The sequence below is a fragment of the Pristis pectinata genome, chromosome 12 (genome assembly GCF_009764475.1).
Source record: "Pristis pectinata isolate sPriPec2 chromosome 12, sPriPec2.1.pri, whole genome shotgun sequence".
Lineage (NCBI taxonomy): Eukaryota > Metazoa > Chordata > Chondrichthyes > Rhinopristiformes > Pristidae > Pristis > Pristis pectinata.
Window position 1 is genome coordinate 33,666,209 of NC_067416.1, and position 21,104 is coordinate 33,687,312.

At 39.5% G+C, this 21,104-nt stretch overlaps 1 protein-coding gene across 2 annotated transcripts in view; it reads right to left on the bottom strand.

Moving 5' to 3' along the window:
- The window catches only part of lipf (lipase, gastric), a 37,079-nt gene that overhangs the window by 2,094 nt on the left and 13,881 nt on the right, over positions 1-21,104 (bottom strand). For both annotated transcript variants that reach the window (XM_052027263.1, XM_052027264.1), the window contains exons 3-9: positions 20,259-20,379; positions 14,969-15,167; positions 11,278-11,387; positions 9,274-9,410; positions 8,085-8,231; positions 7,016-7,087; positions 3,834-3,905 (exon numbers count right to left, since the gene is read on the bottom strand). In XM_052027263.1, coding sequence (XP_051883223.1) covers positions 3,834-3,905; positions 7,016-7,087; positions 8,085-8,231; positions 9,274-9,410; positions 11,278-11,387; positions 14,969-15,167; positions 20,259-20,379 — 858 coding nt within the window. The remainder of the gene's footprint in view (positions 1-3,833; positions 3,906-7,015; positions 7,088-8,084; positions 8,232-9,273; positions 9,411-11,277; positions 11,388-14,968; positions 15,168-20,258; positions 20,380-21,104) is intronic.

Below are 21,104 nucleotides of genomic sequence, written 5' to 3' on the forward strand. Positions count from 1 at the left end.
GTCAGTGATGTCAATTCATAGTTCAAGTGTACTACATTAATGGAGGATGGAGCTGAGACAAGGTGATATCCCACATGAGTTATCTTCAGGATATTTAAGTACCTCTCCTGATTACAATTAAACTTATTGTGATGAAATTGGAAACAAGCTGCCCATCCCAAACTCTTAAGATGCAGGAAATGCAGTGAACTGAAATAAAGTGGGAGAAAATTAACAAAAGTCAGTGCTTCCAAAATGAACCTCACGAATGTTAAATCCAAGCAAATTCAACATGCTCATTAAGTAACTCTTTGCTTTGGTTAAGATTTAAAAACACTTAATAATTCTACAGCCTCTAACTTAATTCTAAGTTTTGATTATTGCTCAAATTTTGGACTCTTCCAGACCCCTTGTGGACAAAGTGGCCATATTATCCTGCTGATACGAGTGACTGTACTTTAAAACTAATTTACTGTTTTTGAAGTACATTTGGAGAGTTCAGTGGACAGGACAACATATTCTATATAAATCCAAGTATCTCCTTCCCTACCTCTCCCTAGAGTTCTAAGCAGTCACTAAGTTTAAGGAACATTGTGATCTGTCCATCTTCAGAGGTTTCAATATAAATGAATGTCAAAATCCAACAAATGTACAAAACATCATTTCAGCAACCTGGAGTGCCATCTTGTTCAAGACAGAATTCCAACTGACACTAAGAAACACCTGGGATCATCTCCACAGGATGCCACAGATTGCCACAAACTGATGTTTCACATGATCTGGTATTAACAGACCAATTGCAAAATTGGATGTTAGACTCTGATTTGAAGACTAGTTGAAGCCCCACTATCCACCATTACTAGAGGTCAAGAGGCTGTAGAGGGGCCCCAAAACCATTTCCACCCCACATAAGAACACAGCTGAGAATTATCACTAAATGTTTTCCAACTCAATCACTTTGGAGGGGGAGTACATTTTTAAAAAAATTAAACTTGCAACTACTTTTAAAACATATAATAATACATCTCTGACTGAAACCAAAGCTCAGTATTGCATTCCCTCACAACAGCCCTTCCTCCAACTCCAGACCCTTGGCCCTACCCTGCAGAAGCTCCCAGTAATCGCCTCTGTTGGACTCTCCAGACAAATCACTTTTGGATATCCTGCCTTTGGTAGCAGTTAGTGCTGCTGCCTCTCAAGGGCCTGGGTTTGATCCTGCCCTTGGGTGCTTTCTGTGTGGAGCTTGTACATTCTGTTACTGTGTGGGTTTCCTTCCACATTCCAAAGTGTGGATAGGTTAACTGGCCACTGTAAATTACCCCTTAGTAAGGGTTTATGGCAAGATTACATCAGAGTTGCTGATGGGCATGTTGAGAGAATAAATGTCAGGGGTACAGGGGAATAATGTGTGAGAGAGAGAGAGAGAGAGAGAGAGAGAGAGATTCAAATGGGCAAATAGCCTCCTTTCCTAATGACATACAAAATAAGATTTACGTAATTAACTAAATTTAAATCACTCAGCTGCCAAGGTAGGGTTTGAATTTGCATCTCCAAATTATTAGCCTATGAATTGCTTGCCCATCAATGAAACTAGCATACTCCTTTTCAAAAAAAATATATAGATCAATGCAATAGCAGACAGGATAATTCAAGCAGCTGATATTAATGCAAGCTTGTGGTTCGATCAGACAAATCCAAATCTTTCAGGAGACCTCACACCTTATGATATCTTAGAAAATGAAGGACTTTTAGTGTTGGTTGGAGAGTTGATTTTAAAACACAGCACAATAGACTGATGCACTCAACTCCCAGAAATTTCTATTAATAAAAGTAACAATCAAGAACATTACTAAACTATCAAAGATAGCAACAACAAAAAAGGGATTTAATGCAAATTTATCTCTCATACTGAATAGGATTCTTCCTTTGTGTGATTCATTCTAGATTGCAATTCACAGTTCTGTCTTTGGGTAAATTAATTGAGGAATGGTTCAAGTTTAATGAGACCTTGGTGGAAATAAGAAACCTTGATCTCAAGGTATCAAGTTAATATTTATCACTTTGGTTTGTCTTTGAGAGAGAGTGAGAGAGAAGGGAAGACTTCATGTATGAAAGAACATTAAAATTCTAGTCTTAAAACAGGTTTGTCAAGAACAAAGTGATTAAAGATATGCTGGATGATTGGACCAGATTTTGATCTAAAGTAATGACTTCTAGCAACATGAGGGAGAAGGGCTTCAGGCACATAGGAATATCACCACCTACAGGTTATCTTCCAAGTAACACACTGTCCTGACTTGGAAATACATCACCAGTCCTTCATTGCTTGAAGGTGCCTATTCAACAGCTCTGTGGGAGTAGCTTCACAAAAAGGACTTTAGCAATTCAAGATAGCAGCTCACCACAACCTTCTCAAGGCCAATTAGGGATGGGTAATAAGTGCTGGCCTTGCCAGTGATACCCAGATATTTAAAAAAAATTAATAAATTAAAACATTGATCATCAAAGCATACTAAACATACCAGAAAATGAATAAGCAACAAAACCTTGCTTCATTCTGGCCAGAAAATTAGTTTCATTTTATATATATATAGTTACAGTACTTAAAGATTTGACTCCATGTGCCAAGAAATTCTAGTGCACCAGTAGAGATGCACAAGAATGGTGCAGGTACACAATGCTGCTGACCATTTTGGCTGGTATTTCATCACATCAAAGTGTAGTTGCTACCAAACCTTGCACGTTTCAGCTGGCAAAAAAAATATGGCGACACTAGAGACTGCAAATGTTGGAATGTGGAGCAACAATCTACTGGAGGAACTCATGGGTCAAGCAGCATCTGTGGAGCGGGGGGGATGGAAGGAAGGAATTGTTGACGTTTCAGGTCAAAACCCTGCATCAGGACATAAACATACGTGGCCTTCAGTCATCCGATCTCAAGGCTGGGCTTGGGTGATCGTCAGTTACAGGCCCAATTTGGGTGGAAGGAAATCAAAAATCAAGTCAATGATGTTGGGGGCTGGGATGGGAATGGAAATGGAAAGTCGGAATCAGCAACAGTGGTAGAGGCTCAGCATCTGATCCAGGGCTGCAGACTGGGTGGGCTGCCTGGAGATCAAGGGGTGTATTTTCATGCAGGGGTGTAGCGAAGGCTCGAGGACAAAAAGGTAAGTATTTCACAACCCTGCACATCTCTCAATTTGGTGTTGAGGTTTTAAGACGATGCTATCCCAGATGGACACAAATTTCTTGGCACATGGAGTCAAATCTGTGAATACACTGCAACTATTTTTTTAAAATATATATAATTAAAAGGAATCTTATATGGGGAACAATGATGCAATGACCCTGATACTGAAATTATGTTGGTATTGCATAGTGATAGAGGACAGGAAGTGGTCAGAACTCACCTGGAACTGGTTCTTACTATGCATCAAATCCACCTCATACCCTCGTCACAAAAATTCAAGTGCATAATAGAGGAAAAAGTAACAGCATTATGCAAATGAAATTTCCAGACTAATGTATTTCACAGCAAGTTTATAAATATCTGAAATCAACATCCATTCAACTGATTGATTTGCTACAATGGTAATGGTGACTCTACAGTGTGCAAAGGGACATTGGTCAGTAACAGCATTTCTGGGATTTCAGTGTTAAATCATACACGTGGAAATCCTGACTGCTGTCAATTTGAGAGCATAATGCTGGCAACGTTATTGTCACCGTTATAATTCTAAAGTCCAGCGATGATATACAGTAAATGACTAGACCCAGCTTGCAGAAAACACAGAATACAACCTATGTAAAGACACCATTTTTTCCCCCTCCACTGGTGATTTCCCGTACAGTACCTCATTATAGTGAGCCATATTCTTATCGTTGGAACCCCAATCAAAAGCCCGAAAGAGTCCAGTTTTTACATTCTGTAAAACAAACATTGCACGATTAAAAGATTGTTCCTAACCCAACTAATACAATGCACAAGTATAACCCAAATGCCAGAAAATTCAGATGCATGAACCGCTTATCTCGTGCGAATTGAAATGGATAACAACTATTTCTGGGTCATTTGGCTTCACTTTGGAAATTTCTTCAGCTCTGCAGCACCAAAACAATTTGCCCAATGCAGGCTGAAAAAGGGTTGACACCTTTCCTTGTGGGCATTCCCAGGACAATGTGGTCTTCCCAGCACGGGACTGAGACACCTGCCAGGTAAGGTAATCACTCAGCTTTCTTTCTTCCAGCAACGATAGCCGCCCACTTCAATTCTGCATTCCAGTATCTTCTCCACTCATTCCCTTCCCAATCTCTATTTGGCCTCCTAACATAGTAACCACCCCCAACCCTGCAGCACATCCCTGTGACCTCCCCTATCCCTGAGACCCAGGCCCCAACTTCCTGATCTGTGACATTTATCACAGCAAATCCCCAGATATCTACCACTACTCCAACCCCAAATGTCTGTACCAGCCTCTGATGCCCCCTCCTACAATGGTCACAGCACCAGCTTGCAGCTCTAGCCAACCTGCCTCTTCATCAGGCCAGCCGGGGAGCAGTCTGTCATGGAGCACTGCCACGACAGCATGATCTTCAAAGGCTCATCTTTTCAGAACAGTGCAAAATGACCTGGAAACAGGTGGAATAGTTGATGCCCAAAATATGCAAAGTTCCATCAGTTGAGCCTTGGCCCTCAGGTGCAAGTTGGCATTTGCAGAAGGAGCAAATGGGCCTTCACGGCCCAAGGCTTCACCAATCCAGTGCCCATTTAGTTTTTCAGCTCTTTGGTCCATGTTTGGAGTAAGTCTGCGATAAGGTCTTAAGTAGCGGTTCTGGTAAAACCCAAACTGGGTAACGGTGAGCAGTTTATTGATGAGCAAGTGTCGCTTGATACCACTATCACTTTAATGATGATTGAACCGATTAATTTGGGGGTGTTGGGGGGGGGGGGGGGGGGTAAATACCTAAACTGGATTTGCCCTCCTTTTCGTGAACAGGACCTACTTCAGTAATATTCCACATTCTCGGGTACATGCTAATGTTGTAACTGTGCTGAAACAGCTTGGCTAGAGTGCAGCTAATTCTGGAACACAGGTCTTCAGTACTACATTGGGATAGTCTCTACTATACTTAGTGCTCTCAGCCATTTATCGCTATCACAAGGGTGAAACAATACAGCTGAAAACTGGCTTCCTCGATGGTGGGCATTTCAGGTGGAAGTTGAAATGATTCACCTGCTTGACATTTCTGGCTTAACATGGTTGTTAATGTTTCAGTCTCATCTCTAGCACTCACATGCGGGGCCCCTGTGTTAGTGAGGATGAGGATATCCTTGGAGCTTTCTCCTCTCACTCGTCACTAGATGGGGCAGGGCTGCTTAGCTTTGATATATTGGTTGCAAGGTGGCTTAGCTCTGTCCGCTGGACGCATCGTTTGCTGCTTAGCATACACTTAATCCTGTATTGCAGCTTCACCAGGTTGGCAATCACTTTTCAGTATGCCTCCCATTGCTCCAGGAGAGCAGCAGTCACAAGGATTCAGATTGAGATGATATACATTTCTACTGCTGCTGATTGTCTACAGTGCTTCATGGATGCCTTGTTTTCAACTGACAGATCTGTTCTGAGATTATCCCACTGGGCACAATTATAATGCTATGAAGGGTGTCTTTGATGTAAAGATGGGACTTTGTCTCTGCAAGGCCAATGCGGTGATCTCTCCTACCAATGCTGACGTGGAGAAATTAATCTACCACAAGTAGATTGGTGAGGACATGGCTAAATGGGTACACTCACTACCTACCAGAGGCCCAATTAGACAGATATGTTGTCCAGGTGTTTTGGCCAGCTTGGTCACTGTCATGCCACAAATCTTGCAGGCAGATCTGCCTTTGAGTTTTTTTTCTTGGCTTTCACTCCCCAAATCACCTCCTTTGCTGCCAATGCCTTTACAATCTGTCACTGCATGTCAAATCTCTCCCCAAGCCCCAATTTGATTAAGTGTCCAACCCCTCACACCTGATAGCACTGTGATGCTCCTCCATTGCCTCAGATCCCAATCTGATTGCTGGTTCATTCATCCAAACACATACTTGGTTTTAAAACATGAATGTGTGTGATCCCCACCATTCCTGACATCCCTGACTGCCAGTGCTCCAATCTCAAATCCACTCCAACACTCCAGACCCCGACACACGGCATTTCAGATCTCTGATGCTCAATACTCCAACAGTCGGAATCTCTGAAGCAACTGTCGGATCCGGTTATTTTCGAATCCACAGGTTCTTTCAGGAGTCCAGGAATGAGTTGAAAACAACTTGGTGTTTCACAGAGCTTTATTGGAAAGTTTAAAACAAAGAAACAGTCACAGAGCACATGGCACTAGTTTTGATGAGCCGAGACAAAGGGAACAAAAGATGAGCTCAGGCCAAGAGACAGGAAGAGCAAGAGAGATTAACAAAAAGCGACACCTTTTATACCTGAGATAAGAGATGCTCTTTAGCTAACAATAGTCCAATCAGGAAACTTATTAGATACTTGTGGCCAAACCAACCAATGAAAAAACCACATTCACCTGATGGACGAACCAATAAGCTAGTAAGCAGCCATTCCTTGTGCTGCCACTTGAGGTGTATTAAACATTATACATGTTTAAAAAACTAATTAAAACAGTCGAATCCTTATAAATATTGATGCTATATATTAATCTGTATTAATTTGAAAACTAATAAAAAGATTGAAAAAAAAGTCGAATCCAACACAACAAACATTCCCCACTAACTACTGTACACAATCTACCATCCTTGCCATTCCCAATCAACCCCCAACAATCCACAGCCTGTGAACAAAGCTCGATCTAATTATCCAAGATGCATTGGTACTCACGACAGCAAAAGAACTTTTGCTACTGGAGACCCTCGCAAGGGCAAACTAGTGCAGCCTCCCCACTGTCCCCCCACGGTACCATTTCTTCAGGTAATACAGAATTTCTCAGCCTTTGTCTATATTTGTAATAAATAGGGATGCTGATGAAGTACCTGTCTCCAGTGGAGAACATTTTGTACAGAGGTTCCAGCTGGACAGTGTGCTGAATAGACTGGTATTCTGCTCTGGAAAACATAAATATTGAGAAGTGAACCCACTAAACATATTGGATACATTACTTTTAATTACCATCATAGAAACACAGAGCAAATTTGTCAGGAATATGCTTCACATCTGTGATTTATAGATGGTTGCTCTATCTTCCAGCATAGAACAGACTGCACCTTGTTTTTATTTTTTCTTAAAAAGGTACAGTTGCATGGAGAGGTACAAACTCCACAAAAGATAGTGCCCCAATTCAGTATTGGACTCAAGCTTCTGGAGCTGTGATGCAGCAGCACTAATTGCCACATCACTATTATTTGACAATCTTAAAATCACTGCAGGTTTACAATTTACCACACCTATATGTGTTTGAACTTGGGACATTTTGACATTTGTGCCTGGCAGATATTTCATCATTATAGGATGGGCAGACATACCTTTATACTGAGTGAGACAGCAGCAAACAGTGCCAGAGAACTAAAGGCCAAATCAATAATTATGCGCACTTCAGGCCTTCCTGTTATAACAAGGCACATGTAGGGAGCACTTCCTGCTTTGTTTCATATTGGTCTAAAACCCAAGGCAAGTAAAATTACCAACTCCAAAGATAGTGTTATTATTCAAGAGCAGAATAGTTGTACAGTTGAACTCTGATAATCTGCTATCCGACTATTCAGAAATTCCTATGGTTTGGCATCTGGCTCACCAGGTGATGCTTGCAATCTCTTTCCACTCACTGGGGCCCTTGTTCCCACATTCTTTAAACATACTAAGTTCATTAGAAAAGTTTTAATAATGCTGCATAACACCTAAAAAAACAGTGAATTTAAAGTGCGTTGGGATATTAATAGAAATAGTCTGAAAAATTTGCTAGCTCAACATCAGGTCCTGAGCTTGCTGAATTATCAGACTTTCACTGTATTAACAGTAAAATCAGAAGTCATATGAATGGAAATAGATTTTTTTGATATGCATACTCAACATTTCTTCCAGCTTTCAAACTTCTGTTATGCTTACCATGTTAAGATTCTTTGTATTGAATCCACTTATTAAGAAGAATACATTGCCACACAGCTCCTCAATCAAGAAACGATTACACACATGTGTAGCAAGCCACGTTATCATCTCAGTCTGTGGAAGGAAATCCTTTTTCCCAAATATTTCCTAAAAACCAGATTCCAAAAAAAAAAATCACCAATAATATGTAGACACAAGAGAGACTGCAGATGCTGGAAATCTGGAGCAACACACAAAATGCTAGAGGAACTCAGCAGTTCAGGCAGCACCTATGGAGGGAAATGAACAGTCGATGATGCAATAATGCGTTAGGCAAAACCTAAATTAGTTCAGTGGTGGTAACAAAGTTAGGGGTGGGATTTCTACTGGGGAGGTTCTTCCAATTGTCTGTAGCAACTTTAGCATTATGCCCTGAAGAAGCGAGTAGAAGTTTATCTATGCAAGTTTGTTCATTAGATTGACTGTTTAGCAAGTTTCCAAAACGTAGAGGCATATTCCAATGAATCAGAGAACAACAATGAATGATGGACTTTACTTTTCACACTGAAACTGCCATCATCGAACTGAAGGTAATGTCAGTAGAATTCAGGAGCACCGTTACAGCCTGTGTTTTGTGGCCATACTAGATATTATTTTTAGCAGGATTTGCAGGGAACCTGCATTCAAGGCTGCCAGCTGCAAGATATCTTATCTTATAAAGGCTGGCGTTTCACACGAATCCTGCCAAAGATGTGCTGGTTGGTAGGTTAATTGGCCACTGTAAATTGCCCCGAGTGTAGATGGGTGGCTGGAGAATCAGAGGTGGAGAAGTTAATGGGGGAAAATCGAGAGGCAAAATAAAATCAACAGGATTAGTGTAGGATTTGTACTCAATGGTGAGTGCAGATGCAGTGGGCCGAAGGGCCCATTTCTGTGCTGTACGACTCTATGAACTCAAAGGATAATGTAATCACAATCATTAAGCCCTGTGCATCATATCAACTGAACAGCAAATAATGAAGTTTACCAGCTTTACTCAGGTCAGCAACTATCCCAGTTAGATGGTGGCCTTTCCCCTCTCTCCAGAGAACCCATGGAATGGAAAGTTTCATTGCCTCAATAATTTCAGTGTACCTTCAAAACCCAACAATCAAATCGCCCCTCTTCCCCAGTTCAAATACTGTTAACAAGATTAAAAAGTAGTACTTACTTTGATAAGAAACTCTGGAAGATGAGCGAGTTTCACCAGTGGGCTGGTAGCATATTTAACTGTTGCAACAGGAGCCAGGCCAAAAAAGACTTTAATCTTCTTTGCTAGCTCAGGCATTCTAGAAAAGGCTATGAAACCTGAGTGAGGGAGAACAGAAATGTTATGGGAAAAACTGAATATTATTGTTAAAGCTCTCCTACATCTGTGATTTAAACAACAACAAAATCAAATGGAGGGATCCCATTTTATAGTTTTAAAAAGCATGTGGTTGCAGAATTTGGAGTGAAGCTGTTAACAGTCATCATGATTGTGGAAGAAATCTGACAGCGATGCCTGGATTATGCATCTGCACGTTAGCATGCTGAAATCCAGCAATAGTACCGTGCTCCTCACGTGGAGACTTACTGCAGCCTTGTGCAACATAATCTGCAGAAATTATCAGATACCGAATAACTCAGGGTGCTTGTAAGCTATTCTTGCCAAGAAACATTCTAGAAGGTACAACTAAGCCTTTAATGGTGTATTAAGCCATCTTAATAATACTTTGCTTTAAAAATTCCAGTTCTATGTGTGGACTCTCAACCCCCCAGAAAACTATTTCAAGTTCCTTCACCTGTTGAAAATAATTAAGATTAATTTTTTTTTATTTAAAATTTTTTAAAATATGTTTCAATCTTAATCCCAAAGACATGCATGTGTTCATTTCATACTCTGCGAGATGTTTACAAATTAGTAAAAATAGCACATTTTATTTCATAGTTTGCTGTCCCTGAGAATTCTTTAATGACATTGGTTGTTCAGTCTGTTTAAGCACGTTGGTTTTTGGAAATCTCCTTGAAATAACATCAGGAAGGGTAAAATCCAGGCATTGATGTCACTCGGAATCTACAACATCCTTTGAGGTAAGGGGCTAGCACCATCAAAAGCCCCCGATTCACTTATTTTTAAATAATCCAAAGTAAGTGTTTGTCTAAAACATCCATTAGCAACGAAATTTCTTTCCATTATTCCTCCATATGAAACTATGCAGTTAGATTATACTCATACCATCTAACAGATATTCGAGGGAAATACAGTACATATTTATTTTCAGAACTAATTTCTCTATGGTTTATTTTAAAGCGTGATCAGTGAGAACAATGGGAGAGGCCTTGTACCCATTCACTCACTCAGTTACTTATTACAACAATGAAGGAGGCCATTTGTCCCAAAGGATCAATGGTGGCTGCCAATCAAGCAATCCCATTTCCCTCTCCTCATTTCCCATGGAAGCACTTGCTGGATTTTAGTTCGTAATTGTGCACATGCATAATCCAGACATTCCTATCAGGTTTTCACCACTATAGTGGTGAGTATTAATAGCCTCACTGCAATTCCTGAACCTACATTTTTTTTTCTAAATCTTAAAATTATTCCACTCAATTTTAGAGCTCTTTCTCTTACATGCCCATTATTTCCCCTTTGATTCTTTTGCCACTTACTTGTGCTAATGGGCAATTTACAGTAGCCAATTAACTTAATGGTATTTCTTTGGAATGCGAGGAAAATCAGAGCACCTGGGGGAAACCCACCTGCTCACAGGGAGAACATGCTTACTCCACACAGACAGACCTGAAGTCAGGATCGAACCTGGGTCCCTGGAGCTGAGGCAGCAGTAGTAACTGCCATGCCAAAATGTCATCTTCACATACCATACATGTCACATGCCTCTATATCACAGCAGGAATTAAAGTCAATCCACAATGATTATAAACCAGTGTGCCAATGGTGGGAAGACTTTGTGGAAGTCATAATGAAAGAAATAAAAAAAAATCCATAACTGTCCTACATGGAGGAGATGAGTGAGCTTAAGCTTAATATTAACCCCATTTTAACAAATAGGGACAGAGAGACCAGGAAAGATGCAACTAGATTGAATGAGAAAAGGTGCACTGTTACTGCTTTTTAATACATTAAGCTGTTGTTTTCACTTAACTTAAGACTGACCAATTTGACCTGACTTACCAATTGTTGTCCCCTGAGAATGACCAACATAATACAACTGTTTTTGGTTTGTCTTTTTGAGGATGAAGTCTATTACTGCTGGTAAGTCCTTGGTGGCCATCTCATCAAAGCTTAAACAAAAAAAAACACAACCCAATATTACATAAAATACACATAAACATGCTCACTCGCCTTTTGATATGAAATTTTGAAGGCAGCAAATTTTTAATCAATTCACAATATATCACTGACCATGCCATGCCAGCTTTGCGTAGCTGTTTAATTCTCTAAATAAATTCTCTTATACCAGTTGAAATTAATTAGAAGTCAATAAAACAGTAATGATTTGGAACAGCTGTCACATCTCCTGACAGTAACTTATTATTGGCCCAACCAATTCCAAGTCGTATTACTGTTATTCCTTTTAATATAGTTCAATTTTAATGAACATAAAGAATAAAATCGTTTTGACAATCAATGTCTGTAAAACTTTTATATTGGAGTTTCTTGAAGTAAGAGTATTTGTGAACATTTCCATTTTAGAACCCAGAATACAGGCGACCCCTGCGTCATGGCCTTTCGGGTAATGGAAATTCACCCTTACAGAATTCACAAATTACTGCCCAAGATTTTGAGATACAGTAAAAATAAATTCTGAGAGAATGAAGTGAAAAAATGTAAATAAACAAAATTTGTTTTAAAAACTTGTGTTTCTTGATGCAGGAGCAGATGACGTGGAGGACGGTAACCCCCATAACGTGGGGGTCACCTGTATTTTAAACAGGTCAAAGAACTGTGCATTTTCTTTGAAATCACTTCAGTAAGAGAGTTGGGGACAAAAAGATGAGAGAGAGTTCAATTAGTGATTTCATGAGTAAAAGTCCCAATGAGTTAAAGTACACCTGAACAAGATACAGTGATTATGTTTTGCAGGGAAACTGAGCAAAACTGCCCACATGAACACTGACAAAGCAAGGATTTTTGTACACATACACAGTTGGGTTAGTTGATATCAGCAGTTCTCTAATATCAACTAACCCAAATGACTGTGCTCTGATATTAGACTCCACAGCACAGAGGAGGAATTTGGCCAAGCTCCCCTATATCTATGTTGCCAAAGAACCATGCACCAGGTAAAAGATGCAACTGAACAAATGGAAAATGAATGGCTAGGAGAGCCTCCAAATAGTGCATCACATGAATTTAGGCTGCTGTCACACAACTCCAGTGACTGAAGTTGGATCTCTCTCTGTGACTGTGTGGGTTTCTCCAGCTTCCTCCTACATCCCAAAGGTGCGCTAGTTAGTAGTTAATTGGCCACATTAATTGTCCCTGATGTAGATGGATCACAGAAGAGTTAAAGGGGAGTTGGTGGAAATGCAAGAGAGAATGGGCTACAGGTAAACAAGTGACTGATGGGAATGGGATAAGGGACTGATCAGAGCTGGCAAAGACTTGACTGGCCAAATTACCTCCTTCTATGCTGTGAGAAAATGAGACAACTTTTAAATTTAAGATGACTTTTTATACAAGTTCTTAATACAAACACCTCTTAAAACTTCTCAAAAATTGTTTTTTGATCTTTATACGGTTGTTAATATTTAATGTTTCAAATTGTTTAAAAATTACTTAATACAATTTATAGTGCTTGAGCATTTTAAAGGGTTTGTTTATCTTTTAAAATATTAAGTTAATTTAGTTAAAAGTTTTTCTTCAGGGTTTCATAATGTCTTGGAAACCTTGGAAGTGTTTTAAGTATTGACAGCTTTGATAGTTCCAACTGAGTCAGGGGGTGGTTTAACTGGCTATTCATGTTCATACTTCTGTGGGCAGGACTCATATTGCAAATCCAATGTGCTCCCACTGTGAAGTAAAGGTCCTTTCAACAGCACAAGGCACTACCATCAAGGATTTCCTCAGGAGGATCACCCAATGCAAGCTCAAGTTTATTTTGCACATCAGTACTGATTGCAGACAACTCATTGCTGACTACAAATTCTGCCTGCGTTAATGATTCCTTTTGTGGTGAATATTTGCAGAATGCCAGCTTGGGCAGTAATTGGACCTTGTCCAAGTCAAAGAATTGTGGGACCCACCTCACTATAGCATTTGAACATGCAAATAGACTGACCAGTCAATGCAATGTTGAAAAGTCTTTCAAATGAGATGTTAAACCAAGGCCCTGCCTTTCTTTTAGAGTGGGATGCAAAAGATCCCAATCCAAGAAAAACACAAGCTCCCTTGGTATTCCAGTAAACATTCATTTGGCTGGCACGGTAGCGTAGCGGTTAGCGCAACGCTATTACAGCACCAGCGATCAGGGTTCGATTCCCGTCGCTGTCTGTAAGGAGTTTGTGCGTTCTCCCGTGTCTGCGTGGGTTTCCTCCGGGTGCTCCGGTTTCCTCCCACATTCCAAAGACGTACGGGTAGATTAATTTGGGGGTTTAAAATGAGCGGCACGGACTCATTGGGCCGGAAGGGCCTGTTACCACACTGTAAATAAAATTTAAAAAAAATTACATGACAGTGTAGAAGACTGGTACAGCGTGATATAGATCAGTTGCAGATGTGGGCAGAGAAATGGCAGATGGAGATTAACTTGGATAAATGTGAGGTGTTGCACCTTGGTGGGACTAATGTCAAGAGGCAGTACACTCTCAAGGCAAGACCCTTAACTGTGTTAAGAGCAGAGAGACCTTGGGGTGCAAGTCCATGGCTCATTGAAAGTGGCTACACAGGTATATATGGTGGTTAAGGCGGCTTATGGAATACTTGCTTTCATTAATCAAGGTATTGAGTATAGGAGTCAAGAAGTTATGATGCATCTCTGTAGAACTCTGGTTAGGCCACATTTAGAGTATTGCGTGCAAATCCGGTCACCTCACTATTGGAAGGATGTCAAGGCTTTAGAGAGGGTGCAGAGGAGGTTCACTAGGACGCTGCCTGGATTAGAAGACATGCGCTAAAAGGAGAGGCTGGACAAACTTGGACTCTTTTCTCTGGAACGGAGGCTGAGGGGTGATCTGTTGGAGGTGTATAAAATTATGAGGGGCATAAATAGGGTGGACAAGTAACATCTTTTTCCCATTATTGAGCGATCCAATACCAGAGGGCATGCATTTAAGGTGAGGGGGATAGACTTGGAACAGACGTGAGGGGTAAGTATTTTTTTAAACTGAGAGAGTGGTGGATGGCTGGAATGCATTGCCTGATAGGGTGGTGGAGGCAAATTCATTGGGAGCATTTAAGAGGGGCTCGGATGGGCACATGAATGAGGGGAAAGAGGAGGGATATGGGCATTCTGCAGGTAGGAGGGATTAGTTAAGTCGGCACAACATTATGGGCCAAAGGGCCTGTTCTGTGCTTTACTGTTCTATGTTCTATTACTCTTGTAGAACCTGGCTGCTCTGTTTGCCCCCATAGCTGATACCTCCACTACACATTGTTCAGATTCTTGTAGCCAATACTTTAAAAGAATTTTCATAAAAGATCAGACAATAGTTTGTTTTGAAAAATAGCTGTAAATGAAGGTGTTTGTTTAGAGTAGACCATATAAATAATTTACAGGATTACTCAAAAATACCCATTTTAATTTTCCTTTTCTAAATGGAAACAATGCAAGCCAGTTATCTACCAAGCCACATATATAGTAGTTATTAAGTGTACAGAGAAACAAGTTATTACAGTAAAAATAAAAGCAAATATTTGTTACCTAAACCTCCAGAATGCATCCTTATAAATTGGAATACTTTTGTGCTTCCTGGACCAGGTATTTCCTCGACTGTTTCCAATCCAGACATCATAACCAGCATCTGCTAGTATAAACCCTAGGCTGTTGCTGGCCAGGTTTGTGACCCAGTTGCTTCCAGCAGCCAGTAAACCATGCTGTAGAAATACTACTGGACGAGATCCTAAAGGAATAAAGAGCAACTTCAAATGAAAAGGTATTTTGGGCTCTTTCCACAGGCAAAGTATTGGAGTACTTACCATCCAGTTACCTACTCAATAATACATCCTCAGGATCTTAATTCCCAATTTGATGAGCAAAGAATTAACCAAAAATAACATGATACAATCAGCTTACAGCATATTTATAATAGAAAATGCATATGTGATGAGCCTGGTATCATGCTTTTAGAATGACTTTTGGATGTTTGGACTAATTGAAGTCAATTAGTTAAATTGGTCCTGATGCAAGAACATGGGGAGGACAGGTGGGTGGGTAGTTGGTGAGGTAGTGCATTCCTGCTGCTTACATGGGGCCCATATGTGCTCCTATCAGAGACCCAAAGTCCTCAATCCTGAATGCACCTTGTCCATGGGCCAGAGATTCCCAGGAGCAGGTGGGGACATTGCATTTCTTTAGAGGCTTTGAGTGCATAATACTTATGACATCTTCCAATATACCTAACCCATTTAAACGATTTGCAAGATCTAGTAAATTGTGTGCAATTTTAGTTGAGAAATTCTTATTTAGTTTGTATTGCATTTCCACAGTGTACGATCTAATCCCCATTAATAGCATTTACCACAATGTTTTCAGAATCAACATACATGTACAACAGCAATGCTATTAATTATTTCAGCTCCTACAATGCCTGTGTTGTGCTTATAATTCAAGACTATAAACACTAATAATTCCAGAAAGTGAGATTGATGTAAGTTTATTTTAGAAATTAACTGTTGGAGAAACATGAATTGTAATATGGAAGAGAAAATGCAGACCAAAATGTTGATCTAAGTACAAGCATTCATTAAGGATGTGCTCAAAGCCTCTAAAGAAATGCAATGTCCCCACCTGCTCCTGGGAATCTCTGGCCCATGGACAAGGTGCATTCAGGATTGAGGACTTTGGGTCTCTGATAGGAGCACACATGGGCCCCATGTACACAGCAGGAATGCACTACCTCACCAACTACCCACCCACCTGTCCTCCCCATGTTCTTGCATCAGGACCAATTTAATTAATTGACTTCAATTAGTCCAAACATCCAAAAGTCATTCTAAAAGCATGATACCAGGCTCATCACATATGCATTTTCTACTATAAATATGCTGTAAGCTGATTGTATCATGTTATTTTTGGTTAATTCTTTGCTCATCAAATTGGGAATTAAGATCCTGAGATTAAAGGGCGACAAGATCCACAAGAGAATCATTCTTTCCACTTTACAAATGATCAGGCCTTCTATGTGGTAGCGAAGACCTGGTTTACAAAATATCTGTGCTTTCAATCTATTTATTCCTCAATCTCCTTTCCCTTTTAGTTGTAACTGCACTTAAAGAGGGCTTAATCTATTCTTCAGTTGCCCAACCCCTGGCACAATCCCCATTTCATTCATCATTTGATGAATGTTTTCCATCAGTTGTCTTATTCATTGTCCAAAAGGCAGAATACACATGGAAGAAAACTGTAGTATAGTTAGGCTGAAATCACCATTGGTATTTGGAAATTAAACAGGCTTTCAGGGTTATCTAGAAGAAATTGTTGATCAGCTACAATAACAAAGTTTTGGCTGCTAGCATGAATGTGTTTTCGATTAAAATTACAAACAGGCATGCAATGCAGATACCTCACTGAAAATCCACTCAGCAAACAGTGGTAAAGGACTCAATTTTAAAAAAACTTGCACACTTTATTGTTTATCTTATCAAGGAATGCACAAAAAGATTAAAGTTCATGCCATTTTGAGTAATGATATCACATGCCCAACAACTCTATTATTCTTTTCTTTAAATTTACTAATCAAATTCATTGGCCACAACTGGATTCCTAATTAGCCAATGGTGAAGATATTGGGCAATACTCCAAGGCCATTAAAAAAAATATAAAACACCAGAAGTATTTAGTAGGTTTGGATACAGAGCTAATACTTCAGTTCTGAAAGATAAGTGACAAACATCGATTCTGCTTTTCTCTCTCCACAGATCTGCGAGTGCTTCTGTTATTTCAGATTTCCACTATCTATATACATTTTTATACCCCTGTTACTTCTTCTAATTTACATTGACCAACATGAACAAGTTGTCAAGATAGTAAAATTAAATCTTTATGAGAAAGGTTGCAGAATATTTAGATGAACAGGTTATAACAATGCACAGCCTGTTACAAAATGAAAATAAAATATTTATCTGAAATTGCAAATGTAGCACCTCATCATTGTTTCAGGTCACACTACTGAATTCTGCAAGTTTCCATTTGATGGCTTATTGGTTTAAATAGCTGAAAATATAGAACAATATGAGCAAAATGACAAATAAACATATTTGCTCAGAACAATCAAACTTATACTTATCAGCTTTGTCCAAATAATGCTTTTAAATGTGAAAATAATAAACACTATGTTGGAGTACAGATAAAAAAAAGCACTTACTCTTAAATGAATAGTTAAACATTCTGCCAAACTGTCAATTAACCTTCTATGTATGATAATGCTATGAACAGATTTACCCAAAGATCTGCCAATAATAGTGCATCACAAAATTCACATGCAGCACAGAGTCACAGAGCTATACAGCACGGAAACAGGCCTTTCAGCCCAACTCGTCCATGCCGACCAAGTTGCCTAACTGAGCTAGTCCCATTTGCCTGTGTTTGGCCCATATCCCTCTAAACCTTTCCTATCCACGTAACTATCCAAATACCTTTTAAATGTCATTATTGTACCCACCTCTGCCACTTCCTCTGTCATCTCGTTCCATGTACTCACCACCGTGTTCACTGAAATTACAATTACATATTTTTCCCTGTGGACAATTTGAAAGTTGCACCCCCAAGATCTATCCTACAGTTTAGTTGTTTAAGAAACTGGTGGAGGCAGATCCAGGAGACTCTGCTTCTGAACTGTCTGCTTGCAAAAGAATGTAATTATAATTTCAGTTCTAGAATTCGGAACGAGAACTGCCATTTTCTTCAACATTACTTCATTTACAAAACAGTAGATCCATGTTCAACTATAAACTACAGAAAGTTTGTGGATGAAAACATGCTCTACTCAGGGGACCTACACCTGTTTGATCAGCTGCTGTTAGAGAAAGATTTTCACTGTGGCAATCCATGCAAAGCTTTGCAAACACTACTTGTGATCTATTTCATGATTTTGGAATAACATGATGGAACATCAGGAATTGTATGCTTCACAGTATACAAACCTGCACTTACGTAACACCCGGTCCCCTTAAACGATGGTGTTCAACTAAAATTTTCCACTGCAAAACACTGGAGAGCGTGTGGAGGCTAGATGTTAGCAACCTCTCCACAATGACGCTTGGGAGCGGAGGCGGACAAAGGATGGATCAGAATGCTCAAGATACCCCATCAACAAGCCGTCACTTGAATAATGAACAGAAAACCATTCCATCTGTACAGCTCAGCTGACCCCAATGTCTGCTCTAACAGAGTCCCCAAAACATACAGTAATACTGTATTCTTTTCCCACTAGTTTATATTACAAATTGCAAAATCAGTTTAAATAATTAGCCATAAAGGAACGTACGAAGTGGGACTTCTACTCCATAGCCTTTGTCCTCAACTAGTTATAGACTGCGGGCACCACCGAATTGGGAAATGGAACAATCATTTAACCAGATGACCTAAACTACAGTTAAATTTCAAGGTGCATGTTGTATAAACACTTCCTCTTTTTCAGGCTTTTTTTAAAACTATCTATTTTGGTCATATTCAATCTCGAAGCATATAGTTTCTGTTCTCATTGGGGACAAATGTTTCTTCTGCTCTCTTGGATCATAATATCTACACTATGCTCCACGTTTGCAGGTGCCGTCAACTTTCTCGTGCTGTTTTCAAGTGAACATTCTGCCTGTACCATTTAACTGGGGGTCAATGGAAACATGACCTGCCCTTGATGTGATGAAATTCATACATACTTCCTAGCAGGGATCACAGAAAGATGGCAAGTTGTCACTAGCCATCTTTATGGAATTCATATCTTCTGGGAGTTATGTGGCTTGTAATTGAGTTAATGTCAGGTATTTATTTGCACTTGTTAACAGTTGCCAAGAAGGTCAATTGTATAGCACTGCTTTGAGTGCTAGGTGTAAAAAGTTGATTTAACTCAGAGTACATCAAGTGCATTTTGTAAAATTTAAAGTTTTTTAAAAAATCATTATTGTTTTTGATTTTAAAAACTTACCCGATAAATAACTTATGGAACAAACAAGCAACATTCAGAATCTAAGACATTGATCACTATTTATCTTGCCCCTTGCCCACCCTCAATGTTTCAAAGTAAATTAGATAAGGATTGTATTCGAAAGGGGAAGTTCAGACAATGTATCATGACAGTATCAGCAGGAAAATAGCATAAGTTGAAATAAGTTGCAGCCAGATCTAGGATCAATGTTAGGCATCTGCTTACACAGATTACATACTGTGCTACTGGGAAGAACAAATATGACTGAACCATTGAAATACATGGAAGCTCTAACTGCAAGTGGAGGTGGATGATACAATGGAGATTCTTTGTCGTTCTTTGGTTCCATTTTATTCCCCCATGTATGTCATCTGCAATGTACAATTTAATACAGTTTTATTGAGATTATGTTAATTTAAAAATTGTTCACCTTCTTGAAGTACAGGTCTAATGCCAATTTCCAATTAATAATCCAAGTGAAAGTGTTACACAGCTAATTTGAGCCAGAGACAGCTAACTAGCTTGTAATGGAAAGAGTCAGTGGTATATAATTTAGCAAAATACAAATCATCTGGTTTAAACTCATGCTGTTACCAAGGTAACAGCTAGTTCCTCAGTGGTGTTACATCTTCCAATTATCACAAAAGAAGCTATAACTCATTTAACAATGATTGAGCCAAAGAACATGGAACACCTGTCAAATTCTCTCTACCCACACCCTTTCAATACCACCTACATATCCAGCCCCACTCATTTCTACAGCCTTGTATTTGAGCAGAGACATTTTTATTTCAATACATCATATTTAAACCTTCTTTAATAAGACAGCATATGCTATCTTGCAGTTACCTTCTTTTGCCATAGTTTCATTGATTCCATGGGGAATTCTGTTTATAGAAAGGATATAGCCATCAGAAGTCGTCACTTCATACTCTTCACTAGGGTAACCACGGTAGGAGATAAGCTGAGACTGGAACAGCAGACAGCACAAGATAAGTTTGTTACTTTCTAAGCAAAAAGCAGCACAAGTCAGTGAAAGTGAAAAATGCAACAGAAAAACACAGGCCCAGTCAGAACCAGAACCACTGAGAAGCATCATAATGGTCAGAGTGATAAAATAAAAAGATATTAAAAATAAATCAGGCTGCTTCTTTGGAAATGCTGCTTACATTGCAAAGTGTTTCCAGCATTTTATGGTTTTGTATCAGATTGTCAGAATTTACAGGATTTTTTTTCATTAATAGTAAATCAATGGAAGACAATAAAAGTTAAACGTTCATAATTACTTGACATGTCTTGATCCTGTGCAAGAATTACTTCACTCTACATTGGCTGCCTTCCACTACTGAGAAATCTGCCATTGTCCTAATTCACACCTTCTGCTCAGAAACCCTCAGGTTCTTCAATGTCCCCTCCTGGCCTTCCCTGGTAAATCTTTGGTCCAATTTTTCTAATGTGCAGTGGCTTATACCCTACTTTGCAGAATCAGCAATACAATTTCTCACTGGCCTCCACACTGGACATAGCAACTGCACATAGCAATCCACACTGGGACAACTGAAGAACCACCTGGTAAGCTTGCACCTTATCTGCCTTAATAGAATTAACAGGACAACACTGGAACATTCTAGACTAAGGTTATAGGGAGACCTCAGGCATCTCAGTAATGATTACCCTCCAAAATAAAATCATTCA